The sequence below is a fragment of the Primulina tabacum genome, chromosome 4, assembly GCF_025594145.1.
Source record: "Primulina tabacum isolate GXHZ01 chromosome 4, ASM2559414v2, whole genome shotgun sequence".
Taxonomy (NCBI): domain Eukaryota; kingdom Viridiplantae; phylum Streptophyta; class Magnoliopsida; order Lamiales; family Gesneriaceae; genus Primulina; species Primulina tabacum.
In genome coordinates, this window is record NC_134553.1 from 10,410,167 (window position 1) to 10,422,093 (window position 11,927).

Sequence of the window (11,927 nt, forward strand, 5' to 3'; positions counted from 1 at the left end):
TGGTTTAGGTGCAGTTTTGATGCAGCATGGGAGAGTGATAGCGTATGCTTCTCGACAGCTGAAAATTCATGAGAAGAATTACCCTACCCATGATCTGGAGTTAGCGGCCGTAGTTTTTGCTTTGAAGATTTGGAGGCACTATCTGTATGGAGAGAAATGCCAGATCTTTACCGACCACAAGAGCCTCAAGTATTTCTTTACGCAGAAAGAGCTGAACATGCGTCAGAGGCGTTGGTTGGAGCTTGTGAAAGACTACGATTGTGACATTAGCTACCACCCGGGTAAAGCTAATGTAGTTGCGGATGCTTTGAGCAGGAAAGTCGCAGTGATGGCTCACTTGACGATTCAGAAACCTCTTCAGATCGAGATGCAGAGGTTTGATCTTGAGACTTACCCTCGAGGTAGAGTTCCTCATTTATCTACCTTGACTATCCAGTCCTCTCTTATTGACCGTATTCGCAGCGGTCAGGCATCAGATGACCAGTTGGCACAGTGGAAGAAGAGAGATGAAGCCAAGGGCAGTGTTTTGTATTCAGTCAGCGACGGTATTGTGAGATACCGAGATAGGATATGGGTTCCCAGCAGTGATTCTATCCGAGCAGACATCTTATCAGAGGCCCATACGTCCCCGTACTCCATTCACCCTGGGAGTACGAAGATGTACAAAGATCTGCAGCTATTGTATTGGTGGCCACGAATGAAGAAGGACATCAGGCGTTTTGTATCCGAGTGCCTGACTTGCCAGTTAGTGAAGGCCGAGCATCAGAGACCAGCAGGTTTGCTCAGGCCTCTTCCAATTCCCGAGTGGAAGTGGGAGAACATTACCATGGACTTTGTGACCGGATTGCAGAGGTCAGCCAGAGGATCGAATGCTATCTGGGTGATTGTAGATCGTCTTACCAAATCAGCGCACTTCTTGCCTATTAAGACGACTTTCACCATGGTTCAGTATGCAGAGCTGTATATCCGAGAGATAGTCCGACTCCATGGTATTCCAGTTTCTATCGTATCCGACAGAGATCCCAGATTCACTTCCTCGTTTTGGAAGAGTTTGCATTCGACTATGGGTACGAAGTTGCTGTTTAGCACAGCTTTCCATCCGCAGACAGATGGACAGTCGGAGCGAGTTATTCAGATCTTAGAGGATCTTCTCCGTGCTTGCGTCATTGATTTCTCTGGGAGTTGGGAGTCGAACTTACTATTGGTAGAGTTCACCTATAACAACAGTTTCCAGTCGTCTATAGGTATGGCTCCGTATGAAGCGCTATATGGCCGCAAGTGTAGATCTCCTGTTCATTGGGATGAAGTAGGAGAAAGAGCAGAGTTGGGTCCAGAGATTGTTCAGCAGGCAGCTGATGTAGTAGTCAAGATCCGTGATAGGATGAGGACTGCCCAGAGCCGACAGAAGAGTTATGCCAATCAGCGGAGGAGAGAGTTAGAGTTTGCAGTGGGCGATCATGTCTTCGTGAAAGTGGCACCTATGAAGGGTGTCATGAGATTTGGCAAGAAAGGGAAGCTCAGTCCGAGATTCATTGGACCGTTTGAGATCCTCGACAGAGTTGGGACGCTAGCGTATCGTGTGGCTCTTCCGCCAAATCTGGCCGGAGTACACAATGTCTTTCACGTCTCCATGCTGAGGAAGTATATGGCAAATCCTTCGCATGTGCTGAATTTCGAGCCGTTGCAGCTTACTCCGAACTTATCTTATGAGGAGAGACCCGTGCAGATCCTAGACAGACAGGAGAAGAAACTTCGGAACAAGTTGGTTAAGCGAGTCAAAGTCAAATGGCTCAACCATTCAGAGGAGGAAGCTACGTGGGAGTCTGAGCCGGAGATGAGAAGTCGATACCCTGAGTTATTCGGTGAGTTCTAATTTCGAGGACGAAATTTATTTAAGGGGGGGAGGATTGTAGAACCCGTAAATCAGTAGACGTATAAGCCATGCATAATTCTAGATTTTTAAATTTAATTGACTTCATTGCATGATTATTTTAAATGCATTTATTTGAAGTTAATTATTTATTATTTCAGTTCAGTAGTTTGATTTTTAGCATTTCAGTATTTTCAGTGAGGCCGGACCGGAGTTAGAGTTTTGAGATAGAATTTAAGATTCGAGAAATATTTCCACAAGTTAATTTAGCTAGCAAGTAAGTTCATTTAAGTTAGAAAGGGAGGTTTGAGGATTAAATTTAATTATTTGAGGTGATTAAGAAATGAACTCATTTAAGTTATTTAATTAAGGGGTTAGCTCACTAAATTATTTAAAGGATTAGTAAGGCTTTCAAGGATTATTAGTTGACTAGATAATCAACATTCCCCTTTATTTTATTATGCATTTTTCGGCCACCCTTAGTGCTAGAAGATTCATTTTCCAACTCATCAACTTTGACCAATTCTTTGCATGTAATTAGTAGGATAATTCTAGGATTTTTGGTAGCACAATTTAATTAATTAATGGACATATCCTAGACTAGAAAATAAGCAAAATTTCGGCCACTACCTCCTAGAAGCATCCACCAACTCATTTGATATCAATTCAAAATTTAAAATTCAAAGGGGAGTGGACTTGGTCTTGATTCTTCCTTATATTGTGCACCCTTCTCCTCACCCCTCATAACCACTCCATCACACTCCCTCCCCACCGAAATCAGACCCATTTTCAGTAGAAAAAACGTGAATAACAGCTAGGGAGAAAGGGAGAAAAATCGAGAACTAGAAAGAACAAGAGAAGCGCTCCACCTCCTCCGTGCCGCGTCGTCGTTGTTTCGTTCGTTTTCTTTCAAAACGAAACCAGGCATGTCTAGATTTCTTTCAAACCTCAATCAAGTCATATTATCATTTATTTTTCAGTACATGATCATGTTTTAGCAAGCAAAAACCGAGATACATGTCAAAATATTTTGGAACACACATGCAGAATTTTGGCTCTTCATGGCAAGCTTCACGATTTCTTTTGGTTTGTGAGTTTCAGGTATTGGATTGACTCCAGGCTCCCAAGGCGGCTTGTATACATGTAGTAGGATGCATTAGGACCATGTTGGTCCATTCAAACCAGCCCCATGCTTGCTGGAAATTCAGAATGACAGCAAGTCCCCATAGGTGCAGAAAATGTTGTTCGAAAATTCAGTTTCTTGTCATGGAGGAAGGATCTGATCTTGGCTGCCCCAAGGGCCTATAGCCATGGTTGGATCACTTCCCTAGCATGTCTAAGACGTGACTAAGTTGCCCTTTTGGTGGCTTGGTCCATGGTTCATCGGTTTTTAATAAAAACATCACAACAGCCCCTATACCCCTTCGGCTACTTCGGTTGGACAGCTTTTGGTTTCGGTTTGTGTTTGCATTGGTGTGGATCTTGGTTGGCCTATGGCCCTTAGCCACGGTTCATATCATGCTCCTAGATGTCTAGATCGTGCCATGGTCAATCAAATGGCCACTGGAATGACGCAAGACATCGATCATAGCATAAACACTACACACGCATGCACGTTGCTCTCGGTTGGACCCTTCGGTTGAGTTTTGGTGTGATGCGGATTGTGGCTGGCCTAGGGCCCTTAGACATGGTTCAAATCATTCCTTGGGATGTTGGTAAGAGTCTCTGGTCGGTGGTTCACGCCCCTAATGGCCGATAGTCTCGAAACCAACGCAAGTCTTGTAGTTGCGCAGCTGCTGGAAATTACAGCAAGTTGCTGTGTCGGTTCAGAGGCTCGTTCGAGTTCTTGGTTGGCTTTTAGCCCATGGCCTTAGACTGGACAGTGCCTCATTGAGTTGGAAAGGTCATGTTTTTGACCGTTTGTCATTTGGATCATTTTTAAGGTCGTACGAGAATTTACGGTGCAATGTGCCAAATTGACTCTCGAAAGAGCGTTTCGTGTTTTGGCCTCCATTTCACCTAGATTTCGACCCTATCATTTTAGGAGCATTATTTTATGATTTTTCAGCGTATTTTAATCATGACTATACGTCGGTTCAGTGTCGGTTCAGGTTGGCTCGGAGTCATGATTAAATGCGAAGTCATTAGGCGTCATAGTCGCATCTTTTGAACGTAAATTGCATAGTTGGTCATGTTTAAGCTATTGCATATTTTTCATGGCACAGTTAGGTTGCAGCGAGCCTGGGAACGATCCAATCCAATTCAGTTGGTAAAATTACAGGAATTTTCATTACGCCAGTTAATTATTTTACGTGCATTAAATAGAAAATGATTATTTTTGAGATTTATGCGATATGGCTTGTGGTTCATTCACTATGTGGGAGTGTTATTTTATACGGTCGCCAGTGACCGATCAGTTCAGTATGGTACCACCCGGTCGCCAGTGACCGGCCAGCTCAGTTCAGTTTCAGCCTCTCCGGTAGCCAGTTACCGATCAGTTCAGCTTAGTGCAGTGGCCACAGGCGTAAAACATAATCTCAACAGAAAATTTTACCAGATATTTCAGTACAGGCTCCAAGGAGCAAATATTTTTACAGTGATTTCTAGTTCAATTATGCACGTATTATAATTGCTCATTACAGATTATTTTCAGTATGCCTCAGGACAGAATATGTTAACTCATGCATATTTTTAATTCAGATTTTTACTCGTTACCTGCGATATATGCATGCTGAGTCTTTAGGCTCACTAGACTTGATTGTTGTAGGTACTGATGAGGTCAGGGCCGAGGGCGGGGACCAGTGAGCCAGCTTGGGTCGGCAGTAGTGGCACCCGAGGACCTCAGTGCAGCAGTTGTTATATTATTCCGCAAACAATTTTTATCAGTTGTTGGATATTTTTAAATTGTGATTTTTGGCAAACTTTATTTTCTTCCGCTGCTATTATTTTAAACATTGAACTTGATTCCCCAGTGATTTTATGAATGAGGCCATTTAAGTTCTTTTAAAAAGAAAAATTTTTAATTTTCCGCAAATTTTCAAGAAAGGAGTTTTAGGCCCCTCACAGATAGCCTTTTGGGATGATCTAAAAATAATCTGATTAGTACTACAACAATAAATGGCTATTGTGACACTTTTTTGTAGACACTTTTAATTAAATGTTATTACAAATACTTAAAAATGACACTTGTAAAAAATTAATAATGTGTAAAATAAAAAAACATATTAGATTAATTATCCTGACATTTTTAATTGATGTCATGAGAAACAATTATTTTCTCTCCTCCAATATTTATCCAACCCAAATATTCTCACCTTTATTTTATCTATTTTTCTACCAAAAATCTTCACCCTACTCTCCAATTTAAAAAAAAAACTTAATTAAATGAAAAATCGAGAAAAGCTGGAGAGAACCATTGTAACGTCCCAGATTCGACGACTGTCCTCACTGTATCAAGACGAATCTTTCCAGCGTGCTTATGTCCTCACTCACACGTACCCTGGGAAACTTCCCAAGAAGTCACCCATCCCAAAATTGCCCCAAGTCAAGCACGCTTAACTTTGGAGTTTTTATGTGATGAGCTACCGAAAAGAAGATGCACCTTCGTTTCGAAAATATTTTGTCATGTATTTCGGTTTTCCCCTTCAAATTTGTGTACATGCGATGTTTTAAAATAATAGTATGACTTGATTGAAGAGTCAATAAAAATATAAACATGCCTGGTTTCGTTTTGAAAGGAAAACGAACGAAACGACGACGCGGCACGGAGAAGACGGAGTGATCTACCTTCCTTCCTTCTACTCGATTTCTTCTCTAAATGCTCTCGGTTTTTCTTACTGATTTCTCACGAAAATGCTCTGAAATGTGTACTGAATTTTGGTGAGGAGGGAGAGGAAATGATGGTTAGGATAGTGAGGGGAGGGGTTGCAATATAAAAGGGATGGCAAGACCAAGTCTTGCTCTCCTTTTTGAATTTTGAAATGGCTTGATATCCTAAGATGGTTGGAGGGATCATGACCGATTCTACATGCTAAACAAGGTTAGGATAATGATCTAATATTAATTAATTAAGGGTGATTAATAAATGAAAGGATTATCATGCTAAGAAATGACAAGGAAAGGGTCAAAGGTGAGTTGACAAAGAATTGTTTAATCACTAAGGGCTGGCCGAAAATAATCCAATAAATGGAGGGGAAATATTATTTAGTTAGTGTATTTTTAAACCTTTAGAGCCTTACCTATCCTTTAAATAATTTAGGGACTTAACACCTTAATTATGGAACCTAAATGAACTTATTTCCTACTTACCTCAGGTTACTTAAATAATTCCTTAAACTTCCTTTTAACTTAAATTAACTTATTAGCTAACTAAAATAAACTCTGGGAATGATTTCTTAAATCTTAAATTTTATCTCAAAACTCCAACTCCAGTCCGGCCTCACTGAATTAACTGAAAAGATAAAAATTAAACTCTTGCATGAAATAATTAGAAAAAATAAATACTCATGCAATAATAATAAAAATCATTTTTACTTTAAATACTATAAATTAATCATGATTTACACGTAGTTCAATTCACGGGTTCTGCAACATCCCACGCCCAATTATCATTCTCTATTAATGAACGAAAGCTACTGCCGTTGGCTCTCTCCCTCACCACCCCAGCTGCCGCCGATGCCGCCCTGACCACCGGACAAAAAGCGTCGACGTCAGTATGTTCTTCCCCAAGCCCCTGCACCTCTTTTCTACACTGAATCTAGAAGAAATCGAGTGGATCCAGCCCTGTTCAAAGTTGACTGTGCGCACAAGTTCTTCTTCGATTCCGGTTAGATTTTTCTTTTATTCTTGGTTGTTTGTGTTGTATTCAGTAAGTATTTGAAGCCTATGTGTTTCCCCACTTTTCCAGCCACTTTAGCTTGCTTTCGATGAGATTTCGGTGACTTCTCTGGCAACATTTTCAACATCTAAGGTGAGATTTCTGCGGTAATATCTACAAGAATTTTTTGCATTTACAGTGACAAGTTTACATAATCAGATTTTGTGCATTTACAGTGATAAGAATTTTGAAGCCTATTTACAGTTGGTTGTATTTTTTCCTCTCAATTTTTGATATAATCTATCTAATCCACTGAAAGGGGTGAATATAATTAATCGAAGAGTCAGCCAGCCCATTTGATCATCTTTGTGTGGATTTCTTTTGTTATGACTCAGCCAAGCCCCACAAATTTTGATTGTTTCTCGCTAGTCTTTGTCGGTGAAGAAGACACTGAATTCTTGTGGGCGAGAAAAATCTTGTTTTATTGCATTTGCTTATATTTGGGTTTATGATAAGAAGGAATAAAAGCATCCTGCCTAAAACTGGGATACGTGGCTGTAAAATAGTCTATGATTTGGTTTTCTTGCTGTTTCTTTTGATTGATTATACATGCACATGTGATTAGGCATGAGTTCTTAATTGACAGGGTTTTCACCTGTTCACGCGTAGATCGATGATTCTGGATCGAATGTTAGACAACATGATTCTGAGGCCATGTTTGCTGACTTAGGCCATTTCATCGTAACAGCCGTGCAAGTAAGTATTGTTATTATTGTGCATTACATTATAATTATCTTGCATGCATATTGTGCACTACATTAGAATTATCCAAATTGAATTATATTGTTTGTTTAATAATATCGGGAGTGGATGTGTTTAGTAACTTGGGTTGATTATTGTTGTAATGCATAATGTTTTCACGGATCCTTGAATTTGAGGAATGACAAGTTAAATACAAAATATGCATTCTGCTATTTGAAGTTATATCTACTCTTTTTCGTCCCAAAACCAAACATATATATTTTTCCTTTTTGTGTCACTTCAGATTAGTTTCACGGGAATGGTTTTTCTTGCTCTCCTAATTGCATATAGTGGACAAACTGCATATCTTTCCAAATTCCCTGATCATGTAAAGCACATATTTTATGACTCCATACCAGGTTAATTATTTCTCTCCTACAAGTTCTTATATTAAAAACACAATTCTAAATCTAAATCTCATCTAATTTTCCATTCAAAATTTGAACATGATCTATATCTAGATATGATACAGGTCCACAATATTGGCCAACTTTTGTTGTGGCTAATGATGCAGCAATTATCGCCAGTCAAGCTATGATATCCGGAGCATTTTCTATCATTTCCCAGTCTCTCAGCCTAAGTTGTTTTCCAAGAGTAAAAGTTGTTCGTACTTCTGCTAAGTATGAGGGACAAGTCTACATTCCAGATATCAACTACTTTCTCTCCTCCAATATTTATACAACAAAACTAAAGATGGTCAAACAAGTGCAATGTGATATGTTTTATTATGTGGATCTGTTTGTTCTTCTTTGGGTTCATGTCTGTGGAACTCATAACCATGGTTTTTGTTTTGCAAAGCAGTATATGTTAGAAGCATTCTTGATTAATGTTGGGCTGTATTTTACTGTTTCAAAGACTTGGACATGTTGACTAATTTTTCTAAATGAAATTTTCTATCTGATGTTTGTACTTTTAAGTAAAATCTCTTGCTTTTGCTGTAATGAGTTAACTAATTTGAATGATGTTTCTTTATGCTTTTTTGCTTTCTAGCTTGCTGGACATACTCATTAGCATAATGGTTGTTGTAGATTGTACTTTATAATTGTTTTTATCAAAACCTTCTCTTTTGCACTTTCATGTAGATTTGATGTTCTGTCTCAATAAAAAGTCTATTTGATTCGACGAAAATTGTGGCAAAAGAAGTTGTTCGTAGCATGGATCCAAATACCGAAGCAGGAAGACAGACGTTGGGACCAAATTGGTGTGAAATACAATTCTAGTTGTCCTAGAACAGGAAGAGAGTTTGATTAGGCCATATAATCTTTTACAAAAGGTTGGGGATACACTTGGAGGAATGATAGTTTGGCCTTGTCATTTGGTATGATATTCAACTTTTCAATTAACTAGTATTTATTGATATGTCTGTCATGTTAATATCTTTTTAAACCAATATCAATTATATTTGCAGTTGACAGTTAATGAGGAAGATTTCTACTAGGTGCATTTGGATAAATAATAATTTTTCAGTTTATCATTTGGTATGATATTCACTAGTTTGAATTAAATTTTAATGTCTTTATTTTGTTTAATTTTATTTCATTCATACAAATATATGAATTTTTATTGTAGGTGACAAGAATATTGGATTTTGATTAAGATGAGATGGTTGAAGAATGAAGATGTGCGCCGTCACAAGTTTGCTTATGTATTGCTTTACAAGACTTAATTGTTTGCTAGTTCTTAAACTAAATACATTTAGTACATTTGGTACATTTGTTGGGGTATTGATGTTTTTCGAGGTAACAAATTTTTCAGTCTTATACATTAATGATTGCAAAATTAATGACAATTATTGATTAGCAATTTAATTTCTATTTTAAAATTTTGTATTTGTATTTATGTTAATTTGTTATATCCTTGAATATTATATCATGAAAATATTGAAAATCGATGACATTTCAAAAAATATGACATTTTTATGTCATAATAGAAGATTAAATCATGTACATAAAAAATGTCATTGTAAAACGCATATGAAGACATTTCAAAAAGTCATTATAAACAACTATTAATGACAATTTTCAATGTCTTTATATACTAGTATAGAAGACATTTGTAAATGTCATTACAGATTACATAATGAGATATTTTAAATTAACCTTATAACATATCATTAGTAACATTTTTTATTGTCACTATAAATAACATACACGACACTTTTAGTTGTCATTATAAATTATGTTAACTGACATATAAATTTGTCATTATTGCTATAATAACAAGGTATGTATAAATGTCTTTAAAACATGAGTTTTCCTGACATTTAAAATTGTCATTATATGAATAATTAGTAACACGTATGAAGTTATCATTAACATCTTATAATGACATTAAAAAATGTCAGAAAGTTTAAGACGACATTTGAATAAACGACATTTGTTGGAGGCTGTCACTAAAACTTAAATGTCACTAAATATTGAATATGATGACATTTATGAATGTCATCATAAGCATTTTTTGTTGTAGCCCCCCGGTGAGAACATCAGCAATGACATTGAAATCAGGTGTAACTTCCATGTCTTCTTCTCCAGCAGGGGTGTTGTAAAAATCATTTATTAATTCGGGATTAAAGCTGAAAATCCAGTCACGGACCAACATCCTGCCAAAATTCACTGATCTTTAATCTCCAACACTAGATAGGAGATTGCAGTAAAATTCCAGAACAAGTCTTCTGGCATAGGGAGTCACAGTAAAGAAAACTGTCAGATTCTGCTTTCCATAGGCTCCACATCAAAAATATTTCTTCAATAAATTCTCTATTGTTGTACAATGGCCTCAAAGCTAAAGAAGCTTCGGAGTAGAGCTTTGTGGAGAAGGACTTGCACTCATCATAGCTCACGAGTCAATGTTGTCTTCAATGTTGACAACATTAGCCTCAACATCGACAGCAGCGTCAACAAAATCATCAATATACTCACTTTCATCATCATCATTATCTTTTGACTCATCATCATTAGTATGTTCCTCAAACTCAAAACAAGATTCAAAAGAGGAACTGTTAGAAGAGTCAGGGCGACTGTCATCAAATTCTTGTAGCATCTCCTCATCAGGCTCGCCATCATCAGAGATGCTTTTCTTTGCATTTTTTTACTTCTTTTATGTGAGAAAGATACTCAGCCAAGGGTTTTTCATCTTCAGTAGAATCAACAGGATCACTCGGTCGTAGAACATCTTTTTGTTTTTTTCGATAAGATGATTGAACAGTAGAAATATATGATGTTGCGTTCTTTGCTACAACATCATGTTTTGGTCTTGCGACTAATTCAAAATCCTCATCATTTGAGTCATGTTCATATGAGAAATCAGGGTCCAAAAGATTCGCAGTGGAGGAGGAAGCTCGGAACTTCTTGGATGGGACGAAATTAGGGTTATGCCCTTCCTGACACTTTGATCGTCTTGGTTGTGGAGGAACAGGGAAGACACAATTCATATCTTCAACATCTAGTGGATTTTCAACATCTATTTGCATTATCTGGCTCTCCAAGGGCAATGGATTCAAGTGGAATTAGGTCAACGGCGACCACAACCATCTGAAGAATATTATCAGTAGGCGATTCTGTAGGCGATGTTACACGGGGTGGAATATCAGAACTAGCCGCCATTTCACTTCGAATGTCCAAAGGATCGTATCTAGTTCCAACCATCCGAAAAATTTAACTTAGAATAACAGATGAAACCTACGATCAAACAAGATTTTGCACCGAGAGACACTAGAAGAAAAGTGGGTTTCCGCAGCATGCAATGTGCGCCGCGGAAAGATATCTTCCGCGTGCAATGCACGATGCGACGCACGCTGTAATGTTAAAAGCCGTATTAAGTTTGAAACTATTGGCAGCGTGCGGTTTACTCTAATAACGACGTGCAGAGTATGCTATTGATAGTTATCTTTCGACAGCGTGCACCGCACACTATGGTTAAAAGTATCAACGACGTGCAAAACATGTTGTTGATATGTTGACAATTGGCAGCGTGAATTGCCTGCTGCGGTTAAAAGTATCAACTTTGTGCAAAACATGCTGTTGATATGTTGACAAATTGGCAGCGTGCATTGCATGCTGCGGTTAAAAGTATCCATGGCATACGCAATATGCTGTTGATGACCAATTGGCGGCGTGCATTGCATGCTGCAGTTAAAAGTATCCATGGCATGCGCAATATGCTATTGATAAGGTGATCTATTGGCAGCGCGCAACTGCACGCTGCGATTAAAAGTAGTGATCTATTTGCACGGTGCAACGCAAGCTGTAGTTGACATGTTCAACATTGTACAAAGTGTGCTGTCGTTTTGGTTTATCAGCAACGTGCATCATATTAACATTATTTATATTATTACGAACCAAAATTGAAACAATAATATCGAAACTCAAAAGATTTATCACACCACATCCAACCAATCACAAGAATTAAAGCAAAATAATAAGATAACACAAAAACTAAGTA

The 11,927-nt window shown here is 38.0% G+C and overlaps 1 protein-coding gene across 9 annotated transcripts; it reads left to right on the top strand.

Moving 5' to 3' along the window:
- The first annotated feature begins 6,463 nt into the window (after positions 1 to 6,463).
- Positions 6,464 to 9,295, top strand: LOC142541540 (potassium transporter 5-like). 9 transcript variants are annotated; one of them, XM_075648062.1, is made up of 8 exons: positions 6,464 to 6,695; positions 6,777 to 6,839; positions 7,333 to 7,442; positions 7,732 to 7,846; positions 7,960 to 8,107; positions 8,570 to 8,805; positions 8,896 to 8,965; positions 9,057 to 9,295. In XM_075648062.1, the coding sequence occupies exons 3-6, from the start codon at positions 7,401 to 7,403 to the stop codon at positions 8,589 to 8,591; spliced, it is 327 nt and encodes a 108-aa protein (XP_075504177.1). In that variant the 5' UTR covers positions 6,464 to 6,695; positions 6,777 to 6,839; positions 7,333 to 7,400; the 3' UTR covers positions 8,592 to 8,805; positions 8,896 to 8,965; positions 9,057 to 9,295. The 9 variants fall into 9 exon arrangements, 6 of the variants coding, with proteins under 6 accessions (XP_075504177.1, XP_075504172.1, XP_075504175.1 ...); XR_012819375.1 differs by having other exon boundaries at positions 7,949 to 8,805; XM_075648057.1 differs by having other exon boundaries at positions 7,960 to 8,805.
- The last annotated feature ends 2,632 nt before the right edge of the window (positions 9,296 to 11,927 follow it).

Excerpts from the sequence above, each read along its gene's own strand:
- LOC142541540 (XM_075648058.1), top strand. The coding sequence starts at position 7,401 with ATGTTTGCTGACTTAGGCCATTTCATCGTAACAGCCGTGCAA. Across the intron at positions 7,443-7,731 it reads TCATCGTAACAGCCGTGCAA|ATTAGTTTCACGGGAATGGT; the intron begins GTAAGTATTGTT and ends GTGTCACTTCAG. Across the intron at positions 7,847-7,959 it reads ATTTTATGACTCCATACCAG|GTCCACAATATTGGCCAACT; the intron begins GTTAATTATTTC and ends GATATGATACAG.